Genomic DNA, 23,063 nt, shown 5'->3' on the forward strand with positions numbered 1-23,063 from the left:
AATGGTACAGCCACTTTGAAAGATAGTTTGGAGGTTTCTCACAAAACTCTTACCACATGATCCAGCAATCACATTCTTTGGTATTTACCTAAGGGAGTTGGAAAATCTATGTCCACACAAAAATCTGCACATGGATGTTTATAGCAGCTTTATTCAAAACTACCAAAACATGGAAGGAACTGAGATGTCCTTCAGTAGGTGAATGGATAAACTGGTCCATCCAGACGATGGAATATTACTCAGTGCTAAAAGGAAACGAGCTATCAAGCCATGAAAAGACCTGGAAGAACCTTATGTGCATAGAACTAAGTGAAAGAAGCCAATCTGAGAAGCCTACATACTGTATGATTCCAACGATATGACATTCTGGAAAAGGCAAAATTATGGATAATAAAAAAAAATCAGTAGCTGTCAGGGCTTGGGAGATGGAAGAGGGATGAACTGTTGGAGCACAGAGGATTTTTAGGGTAGTGAAAATCTGTAAAATACTGTAATGATGGATACATGTCATTACACTTTTGTCCAAACCTGTAGAATGTGCAACACAAAGAGTGAACAGTAATATGAACTGTGGACTTTGTGTGGTTATGTCATGTCAATATAGGTTCCTCACTGTGAAAAATGTACTACTCTCTTGGGAGATGTTGATAATAGGGACGCTGTGCATGTAGGGGGTTGGGAGTATAGGAGAAATCCCTGTACCTTCCCTTCAGTTTTGCTGTTAACCTAAAACTCTTCTAAAAACTTGTTTTAATTTTTAAAAAAATCACTCTGTAACATTTATTTCCGAATGTTATCCATCTTAGTTTTCCTGTATGTATATAGTTCATAGGTAAATTTACAAATCATGCTTTATTTTTTTCCTTTTATAATGAGGAAATAAATGCAGAGAATGCAGGAAACTATTCAAGTATATAAAGGACTTGCCTTTGCCCAGTTTTGTCTTGAGTGGAGTGTTTATGGTTGCTTGTGCTGCCTGCAATAAAGAAAACAGGAATAAAAAGAAGCTTTAAATCCTACTTGCCGAGGAAACAAGGGCTTTCGAGGGGAAAAAAAAAGTTTAGGTTCCAAGTCTAAAGTCATTTAAAATGGTTTAAAGCTAGGCTTTTCTTGTTGTTGTTGTTCCGTATCTCTCTTTGCTTGTAGCCAAAAGCAAGTTACGTTATCGTTCTGTGAGTTATTGCTACACAAAAGTATGTTTCTCTTGCACTTTCCATGTCTAGACTGGACACTTTGAAGTTACAGTGGCTGCATGTCTCAGCCTCTGGCTACGAGAGGAAAGCGACACCATCATTCTGCCGCTGGATCCAGGGCTTGGGGACACTTTTCCTAACAAGCAGCACAGTGGACTCAACAGCAGGAACCACGGCAGCAATAAAAGCTCAGAGGAAGGCACAGGCCAGCAAAGATAGAGGAACGAACACAATTCCCAGGAACACAGAAGGCTGTGATTCAGAATTTCTTGTCCATCACTTTCCCCAGAGCATGTCTCCAGGCCCAAGAGAGTTCTTCTGCACCTTCTTTCTTGCTCTTCAAATACGCTGGGAGAGCTCATTCTTTCGACCACTCGGACACCTACAGTGTACCAGGCCCTGTGCCAGGCACCAGCATGAAATGCCCTCAGCTCATTTGCCCTGTGACGAGTCCACTAGACAAGCAGGTGCTCTCAGTCCCACAGGTAAGGGCTCCGAAGGCACTAAACACAGGGCAGGATAGAAACAGAAGATAACGTGGAAATAGCTCTCACCCAGCCCTGGGAAATCAGGAAGGCTTCAGGAGCTGGTGACAAGGAAGCTGAGGCGTGAAGGACACTTGGGGGTTTTAAATGAGTGGGAGAAGGAGGACAGTCCAGGTAGGAGGAAATCTTGTGCAAGGAACCAGAACGAGAGAGAGTGCAGCCTTCTGGGTGACAAGAAAAGGTCCTTCTGGCAGGACTGGGAAAGCAATGTGGAGGGAAAGCTGGTGAGACAGGTGAGTGCTGGAAAGGCTTCAGAAGCCTTGCTCAGGCCCCTGTGTTTAATATGGAGGATAAAGAACCAGGAAAATATGATTAACTAGTTCCTTTACATTATTTACCATTGTTGATTGGAGTAAGTTTTTTGCACATTTAGAAGCAAACATGAAATAACTGCCAACTTCTAGAGATTGCCTAGAAAATGGTAGGAACACAGTTCATCTAGGGATGGTGAGTCATTGTAAATTTTCAAAATTATGACCCGTCTCCTCAGTTTCTTGCAGATTATTATCAGCTAACAGATACTTGTTTATGTATCCTCTCTGGAAGGTTGACTCAAGTAATCAAAATTACAAAGGAAACATTCTGTTAAGAACAAAATATTTTAACATCTCATTTTATTTATCAGAGGACAGAAGCAGGAAAGCTTTGCTTAAACATGAAACTAGCAGATGCTGTGATGCCATTATGTTCCTTCAAGCTGACACATTATGAGGGCTTATGAAACCTTTAGCTTCTAAAGGAAATAAAGCACAATTAGAATAATGAATATTGTCTTTTGTTGTCTGGCTGGGCTACAAAATTGAAAGAAAAGATATGCTCAACTTTTACACTGAGCAGATGACATCACATAAGTAGCTGCTGTTGTACTGTGGTTAGAGGGAAGCTAACATTATTAGACATTATTGGAACGGTGATGGAAATCCAGGGCAAGTTAGGACCATGCTGGAGCAACTAATTGGTCGGCTGAACGTCAGACCTCGGTAAAGAAGACTAACAGCTGTAGTGTGTGTAAATAATTAACCAGATTCTCCTGAAATGGCTAGTAATTACTGAGAATAAGTTAGATGTCAGGAAAAGCTGTGTTCTCTGGCCATTAGGTGCCTCTCAGCTCACAATACGCTGTGGAATAAACACAGCCTTGAAAGCTGTCCTTAAGTTCCAGAAAGATTGGAGTCCAGGGCCTTTAAGGAATGTTAAGGGCAAGATGATTATGCACAAGCTGAGACACAGTAACAACCATAGTCAAAGCATTTGCTCTCAAAATTCTGCAGTGATGTAATATCTAGGGCACAACCACTGGGGTGAAACTTTCTCCAAGATAATAAAGGAAAAAGAAAATCCCTGTTTTCCAGTCTGAAAGATAATGTGGACATTAGTCTTGGAAGTTTACATGTACTGCTAAGTTAAAATCAAACACCTGTTTCGAAAACGTGATCGTTCAAAATTGCTGACAAGGAAATAGTCGTGGTTCCTATTCTTGGCTGTCACACCTTTCTGTCGTTGAAGAATGACAGTGAAGAGTCACATAAGCAACATATTTCAGGTTCTCAAAGAACTAGCATGAGTTGGATGGGGTGTGGCCAGTGTTTATGTGCACAGAAAATTGCAGATTTCCCATCATTCCCCTGCCCAGGCGTCCCAGGCTCCGGCGAGTCTCCTCCCCTCCCCCAGCACACTGTTCTCACGCACCTTTGCTCCCGAGCTCTCTTCTCTACTATCTCCACCTGGCAAACTCTGACCGTTTAAAACCCACTTGAACTATCCCTTCAAAGCGGAGCCTTCCCGTTCTCCCGTAAGCTGCTCCGTGTTCTCTCGCCCCTGCCCAGATGAGTGTTCAGGTGTCTGGAAGGTATTTACCATGTTTTAATTTTGTTTAAATATTTGTTGATGTGTCTCATTATCCTTCAGGCTTATGGACTCTTGCAGGGATTTTGTTTACCTTTGTATCCTCAGCTTTTAGTTGAGGGCTGAGCAAGGAGAAAATATCACACTTGTTTCTGAATGAGTAAACATTGGGGGGAAGAATCCCCAGAAGCATGGTTATGTCTTGAGGTGGATGTAAATAAACGAATTAACTGGGCCACAGGCACAGCTCAATCCAGGACACGAATGTGGTCATGGGCTCTGCCTCTCCGTCTCTTGTCCCTGTTCCCTTCTGAGCACTGGCTTCATTCTTGGACGGGTTCTCGTGCTGTGGCTGCAAGAGGAGGGATGTTGTGTTCTGATTGAGAAGCCAGAGATGCCAGTTCACCCTGGGCTGAGAAGGAGAAGGGGAGGAACAGGGTCTGAGGGTGTCTGAGCAGCTGCCTGAGCTGAGAATGAGGATTGTTTTTTCCCACCTGAACAAAGACATTTAGTAAAGTCATGCACTTTATAAGCGTCAGTAATGACCCCAAACCTTCTAGTTTACTCTTCAGGAATCATTTGATATGTCTCCTTCAACAATTCCCACCACCCCCGCTTTTTTTTGGCGGTACGTGGGCCTCTCACTGTTGTGGCCTCTCCCGCTGCAGAGCACAGGCTCCGGACGCGCAGGCTCAGCGGCCATGGCTCACGGGCCCAGCTGCTCCACGGCATGTGGGGTCTTCCCAGACTGGGGCACGAACCCGTGTCCCCTGCATCGGCAGGCGGACTCTCAGCCACTGCGCCACCAGGGAAGCCCAACAATTCTCCCTTTTATTTGTAAATTATAAGTAGTCAATTATGACTGAGTAGTATTACTTTTGAATAAGCCCTCATCAAGGCACACTGAAGAACTTACAATCCAGGTATAGAGGGGAAGATAATCATTGTATTTGTGGCTTTTGTTTTGAAGTTAGACTTCTTGAAGGTATGTGGCATTAAAGGTTTTCAAATTGTTTATGTCTGGCATAAAGGGAAATGTAGCAAGTGCACATGGATTTATTTATGTACATATTTCAAGTAGACTAAAATTATTCATTTGGACTGAACTAAAGGTACCATCGTAGTGATTCACATAAAAGACTGTGTGGAGAACTTCAAGGATCACCCTGCTGGATTAGTAAGAATTTAAGACAATTTTATGTTGCAGAATCGTAGTCACTTATCTACTACCTGGGGGCCAGAAGTGTTTTAAATTTAGAAATTTTTAGATATTAGAAATATTCTACACTTCATACATTTTAACTGAAATATCTCCAGGAATGTCTACACCCTGTCAGTTTTTTAAAAAATAGTAATTTTGCAGTGAAAAGCATGAATAGTGACACTAGGCTGGATAAATATAGACCAGAAACAACATCATGCCACTTCATGTCAGGTTTTGCCATAAATAAATTTTCATGCCAAGTTTAGAAAAAAAAAAATCTGTGTTTTCAGAGCCTTTTGGATTTTTTTTTTTAACATCTTTCTTGGAGTATAGTTGCTTCACACGGGTGTGTTAGTTTCTGTTTTATGACAAAGTGAATCAGTTATACATATACATATATCCCCATATCTCTTCCCTCTTGCATCTCCCTCCCACCCTCCCTATCCCACTCCTCTAGGTGGTCACAAAGCACCAAGCTGATCTCCCTGTGCTTTGCAGCTGCTTCCCACTAGCTAGCTATTTTACGTTTGGTAGTGTATATATGTCCATGCCACTCTCTCACTTTGTCACAGCTTACCCTTCCCCCTCCCCATATCCTCAAGTGCATTCTCTAGTAGGTCTGTGTCTTTATTCCCATCTTGCCCCTAGGTTCTTCATGACTATTTTTCTTTTTTTTTTTTTTTAGATTCCATATATATGTGTTAGCATACAGTATTTGTTTTTCTCTTTCTGACTTACTTCACTCTGTATGACAGACTCTAGGTCCATCCACCTCACTACAAATAACTCAGTTTCGTTCCTCTTTATGGCTGAGTAATATTCCATTGTATGTATATGCCACATCTTCTTTATCCATTCATCTGTTGATGGACAATTAGGTTGCTTCCATGTCCTGGCTATTGTAAACAGAGCTGCAATGAATATTTTCGTACATGACTCTTTTTGAATTATGGTTTTCTCAGGGTATATGCCCAGTAGTGGGATTGCTGGGTCATATGGTAATTCTATTTTTAGTTTTTTAAGGAACCTCTGTACTGTTCTCCATAGTGGCTATATCAATTTGCATTCCCACCAACAGTGCAAGAGGGTTCTCTTTAATCCACACGCTCTCCAGCATTTATTGTTTGTATATTTTTTGATGATGGCCATTCTGACCAGTGTGAGGTGATATCTCAATGTAGTTTTGATTTGCATTTCTCTAATGATTAGTGATGTTGAGCATTCTTATATGTGTGTGTTGGCAATCTGTATATCTTCTTTGGAGAAATGTCTATTTAGGTCTACTGCCCATTTTTTGATTGGATTATTTTTTTTTTTGATATTAAGCTGCTTGAGTTGCTTGTATGTTTTGGAGATTAATCCTTTGTCAGTTGCTTCATTTGCAGATATTTTCTCCCATTCTGAGGGTTGTCTTTTCGTCTTGTTTATGGTTTCCTTTGCTGTGCAAAAGCTTTTAAGTTTCATTAGGTCGCATTTGTTTATTTTTGTTTTTATTTCCATTTCTCTAGGAGGTGGGTCAAAAGGGATCTTGCTGTGATTTATGTCATAGAGTGTTCTTCCTATGTTTTCCTCTAAGAGTTTGATGGTGTCTGGACTTACATTTAGGTCTTTAATCCACTTTGAGTTTATTTTGTTGTATGGTGTTAGGGAGTGTTCTAATTTCATTCTTTAACATGTAGCTGTCCACTTTTCCCAGCACCACTTTTTTTTTTTTTTTTTCGTGGTACAGAGGCCTCTCACTGTTGTGGCCTCTCCCGTTGTGGAGCACAGGCTCCGGACGCGCAGGCTCAGCGGCCATGGCTCATGGGCCCAGCCGCTCTGTGGCATGTGGGATCTTCCCAGACCGGGGCACGAACCCATGTCCCCTGCATCGGCAGGCAGACTCTCAACCACTGCGCCACCAGGGAAGCCCTTCCCAGCACCACTTATTGAAGAAGCTGTCTTTTCTCCAATGTATATTCTTGCCTCCTTAATCAAAGATAATGTGACCATATGTGCATGGGTTTATCACTGGGCTTTCTCTCCTGTTCCATTGACCTATATTTCTGGTTTTGTGCCAGTACCATACTGTCTTGATTACTGTACCTTCGTAGTATAGTCTGAAGTCAGGGACCCTGATTCCTCCAGCTCTGTTTTTCTTTCTCAAGATTGCTTTGGCTACTCGGGGTCTTTTGTGTTTCCATATAAATTATGAAATTTTTTGTTCTAGTTCTGTGAAAAATGCCAGTGGTAGTTTGATAGGGATTGCACTGAATCTGTAGATTGCTTTGGGTAGTAGAGTCATTTTCACAATGTTGATTCTTCCAATTGAAGAACATGGTATATCTCTCCATCTATTTGTATCGTCTTTAACTTCTCTCATCAGTGTCTTAAAATTTTCTGCATATAGGTCTTTTGTCTCCCTAGGTAGGTTTATTCCTAGATATTTTATTCTTTTCTTGCAGTGGTAAATGGGAGTGTTTTCTTAATTTCACTTTCAGATTTTTCATCATTAATGTATAGCAATGCAAGAGATTTCTGTGCATTAATTTTGTATCCTGCAACTTTAATAAATTCATTGATTAGCTCTAGTAGTTTTCTGGTAGCACCTTTAGGATTCTCTATGTATAGTATCCTGTCATCTGCAAACACTGACACCTTTACTTCTTCTTTTCCAATTTGGATTCCTTTTATTTCCTTTGCATCTCTGATTGCTGTGGCTATAATTTCCAAAACTATGTTGAATAATATTGGTGACAGTGGGCAACCTTGTCTTCTTCCTGATCATAGTGGAAATGGTTTCAGTTTTTCACCATTGAGGAAGATGTTGGCTATGGGTTTGTCATATATGGCTTTTATTATGTTGAGGAAAGTTCCCTCCCTGCCTACATTCTGGAGGGTTTTTATCATAAATGGGTGTTGAATTTTGTTGAAAGCTTTCTCTGCATCTATTGAGATATCATAAGGTTTTTCTCCTTCAATTTGTTAATATGGTGTATCACATTGATTTGCATATATTGAAGAATCCTTGCATTCCGGGATAAACCCCACTTGGTCATGGTGTATGATCCTTTTAATGTGCTGTTGGATTCTGTTTGCTAGTATTTTGTTGAGGATTTTTGTATCTATGTTGATCAGTGATATTGGTCTGTAGTTTTCTTTCTTTGTGACATCTTTGTCTGGTTTTTGTATCAGATGATGGTGGCCTCGTAGAATGAGTTTGGGAGTGTTCTCCCTCTGCTATATTTTGGAAAAGTTTGAGAAGGATACGTGTTAGCCCTTCTCTAAATGTTTGATAGAATTCTCCTGTGAAGGCTTCTGGTCCTGGGCTTTTGTTAGTTGGAAGATTTTTAGTCACAGTCTCAATTTCAGTGCCTGTGATTGGTCTGTTCATATTTTCTATTTCTTCCTGGTTCATTCTCGGAAGGCTGTGCATTTCTAAGAATTTGTCCATTTCTTCCAGGTTGTCCATTTTATTGGCATATATTTGCTTCTAGGAACCTATCATGATGCTTTGTATTTCTGCAGTGTCGGTTGTTACTTCTCCTTTTTTGTATGTAATTCTATTGATTTGAGTCTTCTCCCTTTTTTTCTTGATGAGCCTGGCTAATGGTTTGTTAATTTTGTTTATCTTCTCAAAGAACCAGCTTTTAGTTTTATTGATCTTTGCTATCGTTTCCTTCATTTCTTTTTCATTTATTTCTGATCTGATCTTTAAGATTTCTTTCCTTCTGCTAACTTTGGGTGTTTTTTGTTCTTCTTTCTCTAATTGCTTTTGGTGTAAGGTTAGGTTCTTTATTTGAGATGTTTCTTGTTTCTTGAGGCAGGATTGTATTGCTATATACTTCCCTCTTAGAACTGCTTTTGTTGCATCCCATAGGTTTTGGGTCATTGTGGTTTCATTGTCATTTGTTTCTAGGTGTTTTTTGATTTCCTCTTTGATTTCTTCAGTGATCTCTTGGTTATTTAGTAGTGTATTGTTTAGCCTCCATGTGTTTGTATTTTTTACAGATTTTTTCCTGTAGTTGATATCTAGTCTCATAGCGTTATTGTTGGAAAAGATACTTGATACGATTTCAATTTTCTTAAACTTACCAGGCTTGATTTGTGATCCAAGATATGATCTATCCTGGAGAATGTTCCATGAGCAATTGAGGAGAATGTGTATTCTGTTGTTTCTGGATGGAATGTCCTATAAATATCAATTAAGTCCATCTTGTTTAATGTATCATTTAAAGCTTGTGTTTCCTTATTTATTTACATTTTGGATGATCTGTCCATTGGTGAAGGTGGGGTGTTAAGTCCCCTACTATGATTCTGCTACTGTCAATTTCCCCTTCTATGGCTGTTAGTATTTGCCTTATGTATTGAGGTGCTCCTATGTTGGGTGCATAAATATTTACAATTGTTATATCTTCTTCTTGGATCGATCCCTTGATCATTATGTAGTGTCCTTCTTTATCTCTTCTAGTAGTCTTTATTTTAAAGTCTATTTTGTCTGATATGAGAATTGCTACTCCAGCTTTCTTTTGATTTCCATTTGCATGGAATATCTTTTTCCATCCCCTTACTTTCAGTCTGTATGTGTCTCTAGGTCTGAAGTGAGTCTCTTGTAGACAGCATATAGATGGGTCTTGTTTTTGTATCCATTCAGCCACTCTGTGTCTTTTGGTGGGAGCATTTAGTCCATTTACATTTAAGGTAATTATTGATATGTATGTTCCTATTCCCATTTTCTTAATTGCTTTGGGTTTATTATTGTAGGTCTTTTCCTTCTCTTGTGTTTCCTGCCTAGAGAAGTTCCTTTAGCATTTGTTGTAAAGCTGGTTTGGTGGTGCTGAATTCTCTTAGCTTTTGCTTATCTGTAAAGCTTTTAATTTCTCCATAAAATCTGAATGAGATCCTTGCTGGGTAGAGTAATCTTGGTTGTAGGGTTTTCTCTTTCATCACTTTAAATATGTCCTGCCACTCCCTTCTGGCTTGCAGAGTTTCTGCTGAAAGATCAGGTGTTAACCTTATGGGGATTCCCTTATGTGTTATTTGTTGTTTTTCCCTTGCTGCTTTTAATATTGTTTTTTGTATTTAATTTTTGATAGTTTGATTAATATGTGTCTTGGCATGTTTCTCCTTGGATTTATCCTGTATGGGACTCTCTGTGCTTCCTGGACTTGATTGACTATTTCCTTGCCCATATTAGGGAAGTTTTCAACTATAATCTCTTCAAATATTTTCTCAGTCCGTTTCTTTTTCTCTTCTTCTTCTGGGACCCCTATAATTTGAATGTTAGTGCGTTTAATATTGTTCCAGAGGTCTCTGAGACTGTCCTCAATTCTTTTCATTCTTTTTTCTTTATTCTGCTCTGCAGTAGTTATTTCCACTATTTTATCTTCCACGTCACTTATCCATTCTTCTGCCTCAGTTATTCTGCTATTGATCCCTTCTAGAGAATTTTTAATTTCATTTATTGTGTGGTTCATCACTGTTTGTTTGCTCTTTAGTTCTTCTAGGTCCTTGTTAAACGTTTCTTGTATTTTCTCCATTCTATTTCCAAGATTTTGGATCATCTTTACTATCATTACTCTGAATTATTTTTCAGGTAGACTGCCTATTTCCTCTTCATTTGTTAGGTCTGGTGGGTTTTTGCCTTGCTCCTTCATGTTCTGCTGTGTTTCTCTGTCTTCTCATTTTGCTTAACTTACTGTATTTGGGGACTCCTTTCTCAGGCTGCAGGTTAATAGTGTCCATTGTTTTTGGTGTCTGTCCCCAGTGGCTAAGGTTGGTTTAGTGGGTTGTGTAGGCTTCCCGGTGGAGGGGACTGTTGCCTGTGTTCTGGTGGATGAGGCTGGATCTTGTCTTTCTGGTGGGCAGGTCCACGTCTGGTGGTGTATTTTGGAGTGTCTGTGGCCTTATTATGATTTTCAGCAGCCTCTGTGCTAATGGATGGGGTTGTGTTCCTGTCTTGCTAGTTGTTTGGCATGGGGTGTCCAGCACTGTAGCTTGCTGGTTGTTGCGTGGATCTGGGTCTTGGCATTGAGATGGAGATCTCTTGGAGATTTTCGCCATTTGATATTACATGGAAATGGGAGGTCTCTTTTGGACCAATGTCCTGATCTTGGTTCTCCTTCCTCAGTGGCACAGCCCTGACGCCTGGCTGGAGCACCAAGAGCCTGGTTCCACCTGGCTCAGGATAAAAGGGAGAAAAAATAGAAAGAAAGAAGAAGATAAAATAAAATAAAGTAAAATAAAATAAAGTTATTAAAATAAAAAATAATTATTAAGAAAAAAAATTTTAGTAAAAAAAAAAAAATACGGACAGACAGAATCCTAGGACAAATGGTAAAAGCCAAGCTATACAGACAAAATCACACACAGAAGCATACACATACACACTCACAAAAAGAGAAGAAGGGAAAATATATATATCGTTGCTCCCAAAATCCACCTCCTCAATTTGGGCTGATTAGTTGTCTATTTAGGTATTCCACAGATGCAGGTACATCACGTTGATGGTGGAGATTTAATCCGCTGCTTCTGAGGCTGCTGGGAGAAATTTCCCTTTCTCTTCTTTCTTCGTAAAGCTCCCAGGTTTCAGCTTTGGATTTGGCCTGGATTTGGCCCCGCCTCTGCGTTTAGGTCGCCGGAGGGCGTCTGTTCTTCGCTCAGACAGGACGGGGTTAAAGGAGCCGCTGATTCGGGGGCTCTGGCTCACTCAGGCCGGGGCGGGGGGGGGGCGGGGGAGGGAGGGGCATGGAGGCAGGGCGAGCGTGCGGCGGCAGAGGCCGGCGTGACGTTGCACCAGCCTGAGGCGCGCCGTGCGCTCTCCCGGGGAAGCTGTCCCTGGATCACGGGACCCTGGCAGTGGCGGGCTTCACAGGCTCCCGGGAGGGGAGTCGTGGAGAGTGACCTGTGCTCGCACACAGGCTTCTTGGTGGCGGCAGCAGCAGGCTTAGCGTCTCATGCCCGTCTCTGGGGTCCGCGCTTTTAGCCGCGGCTCGCGCCTGTCTTTGGAGCTCCTTTAAGCAGCACTCTGAATCCCCTCTCCCCGTGCACCAGGAAACAAAGAGGGAAGAAAAAGTCTCTTGCCTCTTCAGCAGCTCCAGACTTTTCCCGGACTCCCTCCAAGCTAGCCGTGGTGCACTAACCCCTTCAGGCTGTGTTCACGCCCCCAACCCCAGTCCTCTCCCTGCGCTCCGACAGAAGCCTGAGCCTCAGCTCCCAGCCCTGGCCGCCGGGGCGGCCGAGGAAACAAGCCTCTCGGGCTGGTGAGTGCTGGTCGGCACCAATCCTCTGTGCGGGAATCTCTCCGCTTTGCCCTCCGCTCCGCTATTGCTGTGCTCTCCTCCGCGGCTCCGATGCTCCCCCCTCTGCCACCCGCAGTCTCCGCCCACGAAGGGGCTTCTAGTGTGTGGAAACCTTTCCTCCTTCACGGCTCCCTCCCACTGGTGCAGGTCCCGTCCCTATCCTTTTGTCTCTATTTATTCTTTTTTCTTTTACCCTACCCAGGTATGTGGGGAGTTTCTTGCCTTTTGGGAGGTCTGAGGTCTTCTGCCAGCATTCAGTGGGTGTTCTATAGGAGCAGTTCTACGTGTAGATGTATTTCTGATGTATCTGGGGAGGAAGGTGATCTCTGTGTCTTACTCTTCCGCCATTTTGAAGCTCCTCCTCACCTTTTGGATTTTAGAATTTCATTTTTATTTTTATTTTATACATTGTATTAGGTAGCAGACCTGGCTTATACTTTTAACTTTGGTAATAGGATAAAATTTTTAAAATTCTTTTGGAATATAACAATAGCTGTATTGATGTGAAAATGGCTGTGCCATTGGATCTGATGCAGTGGTGAGATGAGAAAGCTGTGTGCTTGCTGACTTCACAGCTAAGACTTTTTCCTGCTTAGAATGGCTTGGCTTGGCATGTTGAGTGTCTGGTGCGTTTACATGCCTGTGCACATGTGCATGCTTCTTTACATGCATATCATCTATTTATTTGTTGTTAACTGAAGGACTGGCGGCCTTGGAGGAGGCGGAAAGCCTTCTGTAAGGTTTTGGCATTGTTTGTGATGCTTACAGGCAGCAACTGACCTTCTCAGCAAAGGTCTGACATGATTTGCTTTTTGTGGGAGTATGTTGATTTTCTTTCTCCTAGTAAACTTTGCACATCATCTAGAGGCTTTATTAACACCTACTTAAGAGAAAACAAACTTATCATTGAACATGATAGCAGACTCGTTAACTTTCGAGGTTTTATTTGTTTACTTAGGTGTAACCTAACTTTACAACTGGCATTGTTAAATTAGCAAAGTCTACAAGTCTTATACAACCTAACAAGTTGCATAGTTATTTTATATCCAAGCTTATATAATTATTTCCTGGGTTTACATAATATAAAGGGAGTCTAACACATCAGCATGAAAATTGAGATTCACTAATAATAAGGCACAGATGCGCAGGTCATGGCATGGCTCATTTACAGGTTTTTTTTTATGTGCCCGGCAGAGAGTATGGTAATTATGCTCATATGTCATGTTTTAGCTTAGAGAAAATTAAAAGTATCATATTCACATTAATAATGAGATTTCTGAATGGATAATGAGACTTAAAACTAGCAGTTGCTTCTTACAAAAGAATCTGCAGATAACCAAGTGCGCAGCTGTTGGAGTGGGCAGGCTGAGGAGAGACGGACTGAGGACACTACGGACAGAATTTCTAGGCTCATGAGAGACATTTAGATTGATTCTAAGTGACAGTTTGTCTCTTGTAACTTGGTAACCGTGAGGACCTCTTTGATAGGGATGTAAGATGCTCATTACTAGTTTTCTCATAAATAACAATGCCCCTGTGTCCTCACGCCCTCTTAGTTGAAAATTTGGGTGGGTAGTCTTTTGACAGGTTTAGTATTTAGTGTAAATATTTATGTATCTTTATTTAATACATTTTACAGAACCGTATCTGAATGTATCATTTTTCCTTTTCTGGAGGCTGATTAGAATATGTCCCCACTAACAAGCAGTGAATGTTGAAGACTTTTGACTTGGCTTTGCCTCCTGACAGTGCACTAGCACGTGCTGGTGGCGTTCAACCTGCCCTTCCTCTCTCTGCTGGCACGTGGGCTGGACAGACAGACCCCCTCTCCTTGCTTCAGGCAGGCTTTCCCCAAGCACAGCCTGGTGGGAGATAGGAGGGCGGAGAGAGGGCAAAGCTGGGATGTTTCTCCCTTTCTCTTTGGGAGGGGTCTTTGGCAGGGGCTACATCTTATCCATCCTCCCACCTACCCCCCGTCCCCCAGTCCCTGGTGATTAGATCACCCTGCACTGATGCTGCTCCTGGCAAGGAGCTTCCTGCCCTGGTTTAGTTCTTCTGGGTTTCCACCACCTTTGCAACTAGATCTCAGTCAGCATTAAATTCTCTCAACTGAACTAACTAGTATGGGCCCTGCTTCCCTAACTTGACCCTGACCCATACAGATGGCCAGTTACTTCTTTAGTACAAACCGTAGATCCACTGCAACCTTATAGTGAAAATTGTGTGTCCCTTTTATTTTATCAAAAGAAAGATACGTTGCCTTTGGGGGATATTAACTAAGAAGGAGTTGGAGACTAACATGGGATTTAACTCTTTGTAAAGAGAGACCATTTTTATGTGGAAAACATGTAATTGTTAAGCAATATCTATTAAAATTGTTAACTTTAAGAAATTCGATAAAAGTTGTTTGAAGTTTCATGAGGGAAGAAGTCAGGCCTCACTGCTGTTTTTTCAGGTTTGTGAAACTAGATTGTGTTTGAGACAAGCAGGGCTTGCCAGATGGTAGTTGTAAGTTATTTTTATAGAAATTTGGAACACATTAATTTGTGTTTAGAGTTGATGATTAGCTTCTGATTATATAAGTTTTTGTAAACTGGGTTCTTGGTATTAATCCAATTCAGATTTTGCTGGTTTATTTATTCGTTTCCATACTTTTCATTTTCCCCTTTGTTTGTTAGAAACACTGGCAGTGTCTTGAGTCAGGTAGCAGAATGGAATGAGGAGAAAGAGGTAGCTTCCAACAGCTGAACTGTTCACAGGTCTTTCCCTTGGTATAACATTGCCTTTTATGGGCATCATTCAGCCAGCGGGCTAGGCCTCCAAGATCTGAAAGGAAAGGATGGATGGGTTATGATAAAATACGAGGCCTCAGCGAGAATGGAAGGAAAGAATCGTAGCCTTGTCCACAGAAATGGCAAAAATATGAGTATGTTTCTAAGAACTTAAAGAATATAACTCTGTTGTATTTTGGATTTTCTCTTTAGTATTAATAAGGTGAAAAGCATGTTATGGTACTGAATAGCATTTAACAGAGTCACATTATAAACCCAAGCACATTTTTTAAGGTCTTACTCTGGGATTTTTTTTTTTTTTCATTTTTTAAAATAGTTCACACTATCATTTTGGGGGAAAAAAATCCTGGCCAATTACTGTCATAGATTTTAGCTCCATAGCTAATTAGGGCCTCCCAGAACTGAGTATATGGATCCAAATGAAGTGAGCCAGCCAGTGGGAACTACAGCTCCTGGTTAGGTGGAGGAATTCATTTCATTTACTGGGACTTGATTTGTTTGGTTTTCTTTCTTGTTTTTTTGTAGCTGATTTTACCTGTGAGATGGCATTTGTGAAAGATGGGTGGGTCCCTTTGAGATTCTTTATTTATCCAAATAAGGATCCTATATTTCCTTCACCAGAATTGACAGATGTCCCTCTCCACAATGAACAAGAAGTTTTCTCTGCTGCACCCATAGGGGACTATATCCCTGGTGGTATAGAAGTAACTTTGCTTGTCAAACCCGGCACCCACTGGAACTAGAGTAATGCCACCTCAAGCAGCCAGGCCCTGGGGCACAACCGCTGTCATCTGGCCCAGAGTGAGCTGTTTCCTAGGTCCTTGTGGGGATCAGCGGGTGTCATGCTCCTGATGGCCAGACCTCACTGTGGTGTCAGCTTTCTGACCACACTGCTGAGACTCTGGCTATAAGATTTTTCTGGCTTTGGCATCCTTGATTTTTTGATCTGAACAATCAAGAGAAAAACATCATAGAAAAGCAGAATTCATAGACGATTACTCCAAAAGAATCATGCAGCTGTGTGTGAGATGACAACTCTACATAAGCAAGTTGAAATACCCAAAGTAGAATTTTTCAACAAGGTTCTTCTTATTTCTGTTGTGTTTTGCTTTATTGTTTGTGTGTTTTGGATGCAGCCTGCAAATATCAGAAAGATTTTGAAAATGCTAACCCATTGATTGTGTAGGACAGGAAATGATCAGATCGTTCTGCTGATTAGTCTGTGGGAAAAGGTGTTATAACTACTGGGAGACACTCCTCCAGGGTTCTCTCAAGCTTCTGCACAACTTGTGAGGGAGCACTAACTACCCTTTTTTACTGGATAATCTCTTCAAGGAAATTGTATAGCAAACGACCTGGAAAATAATGATAGTATCTCTCTCTAGAGTAAAAGGTGGACCTGCTTATTGTTCAGTATAATAAACACAGTGTCTCCCTTCAGGGCAAAGGGGAAGTTGGCTTATAGATCCTTTTAAAAGATCTGGGTTCCCTAAGCTCAGGGTCCTCAGCTGTGATGCAGAAACCCCCCAGCTGGCTTGGCCTGGCCACTTCATCTCCTGGGAGTTGGGATGCAGAGAAACTGACATAATCATGATGTCCATACTTCATTCTGCCTGGGCTCTGAGCCATGCAGTTTTTTTGTCTCATGTCTTCTGCCAGCATCCCTGAGATGGTGGCAGGCTAACCTTTTAGCTTGCAAGCTGGGCAAAATCTCGGACCCTCCACCAGTTTTGCTACTCTAGCACTAGAAAAGAACCTCCTTTCATAAAAACTGGTGGAGAAGGCCCAGAAATTCACTGATGATTGATACATATTTAATATACAGAGTTGGTAATTTGTATTTTAATTCTATCACGCCATGTGAATTACTGGAATTTTCCAAACATTTGTAACTTATTATACCATTGTTTGTAAAATCCCTACCTCCGTTAAAAAGGATTTTGGCTTTTATCTGACTTTTAGCTGGTGTTGGAGCAGTATGTGATTTGTTAGCTGAATGTCTACCAGTAGCTTTCTGCAAGCTAAGAAAAAATATAAATACTATCTATTTATCTGTATATGAAATACCTTCTCAATAGTCCAGCCAACTCAGCTATTTTGTAGGAATTACTTTTCCTTATGAGTGAGCATTTTTTTCATATCTGCAAAAAGCAGTCACAGCTAGCTCTGTGTATTTCACAAGGATCAGTCATGTCCTCCAGACGTCTTGTTTTGATAGTCAAGGTTTGCCTTAACTCTTTTTCATAATACCCTTGAACTGACTTTTGAAGGATGTATATCATTTCAAAAAATTGAGTGAAAAGGGTGGCATTCCATGTTAAAAGAGAAAACAAAAACAATCAGTATGATTTCCATGCTGCTTCAAGGGAAGCCACGTTGGACTTTACAGACACGCCTGACGGGCTCCCGTCAGCTGCACTGCACACCCCACCCACCATAGCAGGACTGTTGGCACAGCCTCATCTTCGGGGCTGAGGGCTGCAGGCTGGCAGGTTGGCTGCTCTGTCACTTGCCCCAGGTAGGATGGGTTCTGGCTCACTGGCAGCTCTACCGTCTGGAATTGATGAGACACTTGTTCTTAAGAACAGCCTGGGTTCCTAACTCCTGGCTTGAGGACATTTCTCTGCACACTCCAGATTTTTAAGAGTAACATATTTTCCCTGAGACATGACGTTATTTTCACATGTGATGAGCGAGGTCTGCTACAGCCACTGTCTCCCGAAAGAATAAGTAGAGTTCACTCCCCTCACCGCTAGCGTTGCTGTGACTCAGTGGTCCTCAAAAGTGTGGTCCGCAGAGCAGTAGTATCAGCATCACCTGGCAGCTTGTTGGAAATGCAACTCCTTGGCCCCGTGTCAGGACATCCGGGGCGGCTCCCAGCGATGTCTGGTTTAACAAGCCTCCTGGGTGATTCCGATGCCCATGGGTGTGGCTCACTGTGTCTCAGGTCAGAGGACGAGGAGGTTAGTTTGGTTACAAGCAGAGAAAGGATAGATTAAGAGCGGTGGTGTCAGATGTATAAAGAAACACGGGTAGCGTTTATTAAGTAAATCTATTGTTGTTTTTTTTTTAATTTAAAAAAATATATCCAATGCTTGTCCTGTATACTGTTAGGATACAAATGTGAATAAGACATTGCACAAATATCTCAGGGTCTTTTGGTTGGACAATCTATGCCTACAGGCAAGATCCAATTTGCCACATGTTTTTGTAAATAAAGTTTTATTAGGACACAGCCACATCCATTCATTTACATATGGTCCATGGCTGCTTTTAGACAATAACGCAGAGTCGAGCAGTGCAACAAAGACCATATGGCCCGCCGAGCTGAAGACATTTAATATATGGTGCTTTAATAAAAGTTTGCTGACACCAGGTCTAGTGTGTAAAGGGAAAATACTTTCTATATCCCAGTAGTTATACACAAACGGAGCTGAGGATTAAGTGTAGATGCAAGGGTTCTTCTGTCCTCCAGTGTTACATTGGTACAGAAGCTCTGCAGCAGCACACAATTTAGCTTCATGGATGTTATTACCATGGAAGCTGTACAGATGTTTGACAAGAAGCAGAGTACTTACCTGTCAAACACTTTGGTGTGTGAGAGGGAAAAGGGGTGTGTGAAAAATACAGAAATAACAGAAGATAAGAATAAGAAAAACAAAAAAAATATTTTGTTTGAGAAGGGAGAATATTATCAATCAAAAGATGTATCTTGGGAATTCCCTGGCGGTCAGAGGTTAGGACTTCACACTCTCACTGCCTAGGGCCAGGGTTCAGTCCCTGCTTGGGGAACTAGGATCCCACAAGGTAAGATAAAGGAGTGTGTGGCAGGACAGGGCTGGGCAATGAACTAAGAAGGAAAGAGGTGCGGGTTTAGAACATTTCTAGCTGCCTGGCAGGGGGTGGGCAGGTGAGACTCCCAGGGAATTCTGGGATGCCAAAGGGGGCACAACGAGGGGAGAGGCACACTCTGCTCCTCCATAAGTCTGCAATATTTGCCTGCTCATCAGTAGTTGAGATTGCTAGATTTCTTACCCTGAACTGTATTCTTGCTGCTAACTGACCAACTGTGCGGTGATCCTGTAGAGAAAGCACTGAGTTTCCCTTTAAGAAGCCTGGGTTACTTCCTGGATTCACCTCTGACTGTCTGACTTTGGGCAAATCATTTCGTGGCTCAGGGTCTCCTCTTCCTCATTTTTGAGATGCTATTTCAGGCTTCCTCCTGCATCCACATTGTGTTATTTTACCAGACTCACTTCTCACCGAGAGGTGAGCTAGGGACACACACAGAGTGTTCCCCCAGCAACCTGGCTGAAAGAGTAAAAGAAGAAAAGACTAGCAGACAATTGGACCCTTCTAAAAAGAGGACTTGTTGAATAGTTTGGCACAAGGGCATTAGTTTCCCTCAAAAGAGTTGATGTTGATTTATTTCAGACTCACACCTAATGATAGATCTCTTCTCCTCCTGAAGAGATTCTTTACTGTGAAAATGTGTAGAGGGGGAGATGGCCAGCCGGATTCCATGTCAGCGATCGTATTTCTCATTCTTTCAGGAATTTTTCTTTAAATGTGGAGCACACCCGACCTCTGACAAGGAAACATCTGTAGCTTTGAACCTGATCACAACAAATAGTCGAGACATCACCTGCATAACATGTATGGACATCAGGTAAGGATCTGAAAAAACTGTTGCTCTCAACATCTGGCTTTCTCAACTTCTCTGAAAACAATAGGTAATTGAAGTCACTTTTTAATTTTTCAAAGGAGAAATCGGAAACATTTTTCTATAAGTCAGAGTGCAGCCCACCAGCCAGTATTTTAGAACCTTCCATTAAAGTTGATAAAGATGGCATTAAAATATGTAATGTTGATCATATTATCTTACTAGGAGCATTGCCTCTGTGTTTCCTGCTGTTAAGCTGTGACCTTTATATTAATAACTTGCAACATCTTTCTAAGGAAATGAACCACCTCCCAGATACACAAGGAGACAATTGCTGGAAAAATAATATTGTCTCCTGCAAGAAAAATTTTCCTGTCATTATTTTTTGGAGATTTTATAAATAAAAGCTACTGTATTCATACACAGCTACTATACATACACAGTTAGATTTAAGTGTGTATGTATAACTAACCACTTGATTGAATAAGGCCCCTTCTCATATCAGGCAACAGAGGAATGCCCTCTCTGTAGGTTAGAGAAAATGACTATTTCTCCTTACTTTGACAGATTCATGCATAGGGATGTCATTAAAGCCTGCATGAGGACACCCCAATATTCTGCATTTGTATTTTGCTGATTGTTGTGGTTTTTTTCCTGTTAATGCTTTATTTTTTATTTTAGAAATAATTAACTTAAAGTGTTAGAAATTCTATCCTCATGGTTAATAAGATTTTGGTTTAATTCTTTCCAGTATCTTGAGTATGCCTGAACATTTGCATGTCTGTATGGTGCCTGTGTGTGTGTGTATGTACATATGTGTGTGTGTGTGCTATATGTAATTGTATATAGAGTTTTGTATATGGCTTTTTCCATTTAACATGGTAGCATGATAAGATATCCCTGTCATGGAATATTACATGAAAACACATTTTTATAGGTACCTAAGATTCCATCATATGGGAATATTTTACTTTATTTAGTCATTTCCCTATTACTAAGTAACACTGAACTCCATACCCCTTTCCAGAAATTATTGCATGCTTTGAATCTAAGAACACAGGCAAAGGAATTGGAACAGGAGGGCAGTGGAATGGACATGTTTAAAGTTCTTGATGCATGTTGCCAAATTTATTTCCAGAGAAAGGTTGCACCATTTTAGATTGTAAATGTCCATGTTTATTTTATTTATTTTCACATGTGTACCAATCATACATCATTAGTCAAATTAGACATAATTAACCACATAATAGATCAAAACCAGAGGATAGTGTTAATTTACCTGTAAATATTTTTTCTGTATGCTCCTTATCATACTAGTGCAAGGTAAGAATTTTAAAGACATTATTTTTCGAGCAGTTTTAGGTTTATAACAGAATTGAAAAGAAGGTACAGAGATTTCATATATACTTCCTGTCCCCACGCATGCATAGCTTCCCCCATTATCAACATCCTCACCAGAATGGTACATTTTTTACCAAGGTTGAACCTGTACTGACATATCATAATCACCCAAAGTCCATGGTTTACCTTGTGGTTCACTCCTAGTGCTTTATATTCTATGAATTTGGACAAATATATAATGACATGTCAGTGATTCTATTATCACATAGGGTATTTTCATTGCCCTAAAATTTTTCTGTTCCCTACCTTCCATCTCTGTCAACCACCGAACTTCTTATTGCCTTCATAGTTTTGCCTTTTCCAGACTGTCATATCGTTGGACTCATACAGTATGTAGTCATCTCAGGTTGGCTTCTTTCACTCAGTGACATGCATTTAAGGTTCCTCCATATCTTCATAGCTTCACAGCTCATTTCTTTTTAACACTGACAATATTCACTGACAATAAGGTCTGTGTCTAGGTCCATTTTTGCATGTAGATGTCCCATTTTTCCAGCATTGTTTGTTGGAAAGAATATCTTTGCTCCATTGTATTGCCTTTGCTCTTTTGTCAGAGATCAGGGTCTATTTCTGGGCCCTCTGTTCTGTTCCACTGATCTCTATGTCTATTCTTTCACCAACTCTATACTGTCTTGATTACTATAGCTTCATAGTAAGTCTTGAAGTCAGGTAATGTCAGTCCAACTTTGTTTTTTCATTCAATATTGTGTTGACTATTTTGGGTCTTTTCCTCTCCAATTAAACTTTAAAATCAGTTTGTTGATATCCATAAAATAATGCTGGGATTTTGATTGGAATTTCATTGCATGTGTGCATTGATTTGGGAGGAACCCACAACCTGATAATATTGAGTCTTCCTACCCACAAACATGGAATACCTCCATTTATTTAGTTCTTCTTTGATTTCATCAATCAGAGTTTTGTAGTTTTCTTCATACAAGTCTTATTTCATATTTTGTTAGATTTATACCTAAGTACTTCATATTTCAGGTGCCAATGTAAATGGTATTGTGTTTTTATTTCAAATTGCACATATTCATTCTTGGTATATAGGAAGGCAATTGACTTTTGCATATTAACCTTGTACCTTGCAACCTTGCTATAAGTGCTTATTACTTCCAGGACTTTTTTGGCGATTCTTTTGTATTTTCCGCATAGATGATCATGTCATCTGTGAACAAAGACAGTTTTCTGTCTTCCTTCCCAATCTGTATACCTTTATTTCCTTTTCTTGCCTTATTTCATTAGCTAGGACTTACAGTATGATTTCGAAAGGAATAGTGAGAAAGCACATCCTTGTTTTGTACCTGATCTTAGTGGGAAAGTTCAAGTTTCTTACATTAAGTAGGACATTAGTTGTAGATATTTTGTTGATAGAGTTTATCAAGTTTGGGGAGTCCCCCTCTTATTCCTACTTTACTGAAAGTGTTTATCATGAATGCATGTTAAACTTTGTCAGATTTTTTTTCTACATCTATTGATATTATCATGTGATTTTTCTTTTTAGTCTATTGATGTAATGGATTACATTAATTCATTTTTCAGTGTTGAATCTGCCTTGTAAACTCTAGGGTAAATCCCACTTGACCATTGTGTATAATACTTTTTATACATTTTAAGATTTGATTTGCTATATTTTGTTGAGGATTTTTCTTCTATGTTCATGAGAGATATTGGTCTGTAGTTTTCTTGTATTGCCTTTGTCTGGTTTTGATATTAAGGTAATGCTGGCCTCCTAGAATTTATTAGGAAGCATTTATCCTGCTTCTATTCTCTGAAATAGTTTGTAGAGAATTGGTAGCAAGGTACGAATTTTATTTAATTTTATGCTTACAAACATGTACTTTTGTATAAAAAGAGACTGGCATTTTTCATCTACCTTCTTAATAATAATTCTCTCTTTTTATGATTCTTTACAAGTGTATAATAACATAACATATTCAAGGAACTCCAGTGCCATTAAGCTAACTTTTTGACCTAGCAATGTAACAATCTCTTAAGCCTTCAGTTTCCTTATAAAACCCAAGAATTGAAGTAGGTAATCTGTAAGGCTCTGACGGGTTCTGAAGAACTGCAAAAGGTAGAAACAGTCCTTGTTCACAGCCTATAAATCAATAGTATCATTTGAGAAAGCACTTGT

General features: G+C 40.5%; 1 protein-coding gene across 7 annotated transcripts in view; it reads left to right on the forward strand.

Moving 5' to 3' along the window:
• The window catches only part of PRKN (parkin RBR E3 ubiquitin protein ligase), a 1,310,471-nt gene that overhangs the window by 695,647 nt on the left and 591,761 nt on the right, over positions 1-23,063 (forward strand). For all 7 annotated transcript variants that reach the window (XM_082633515.1, XM_082633514.1, XM_082633517.1 and 4 more), the window contains exon 6: positions 19,413-19,528. In XM_082633515.1, coding sequence (XP_082489641.1) covers positions 19,413-19,528 — 116 coding nt within the window. The remainder of the gene's footprint in view (positions 1-19,412; positions 19,529-23,063) is intronic.

This window comes from Mesoplodon mirus (assembly GCF_964341445.2).
Source record: "Mesoplodon mirus genome assembly, chromosome: 10".
Taxonomy (NCBI): domain Eukaryota; kingdom Metazoa; phylum Chordata; class Mammalia; order Artiodactyla; family Ziphiidae; genus Mesoplodon; species Mesoplodon mirus.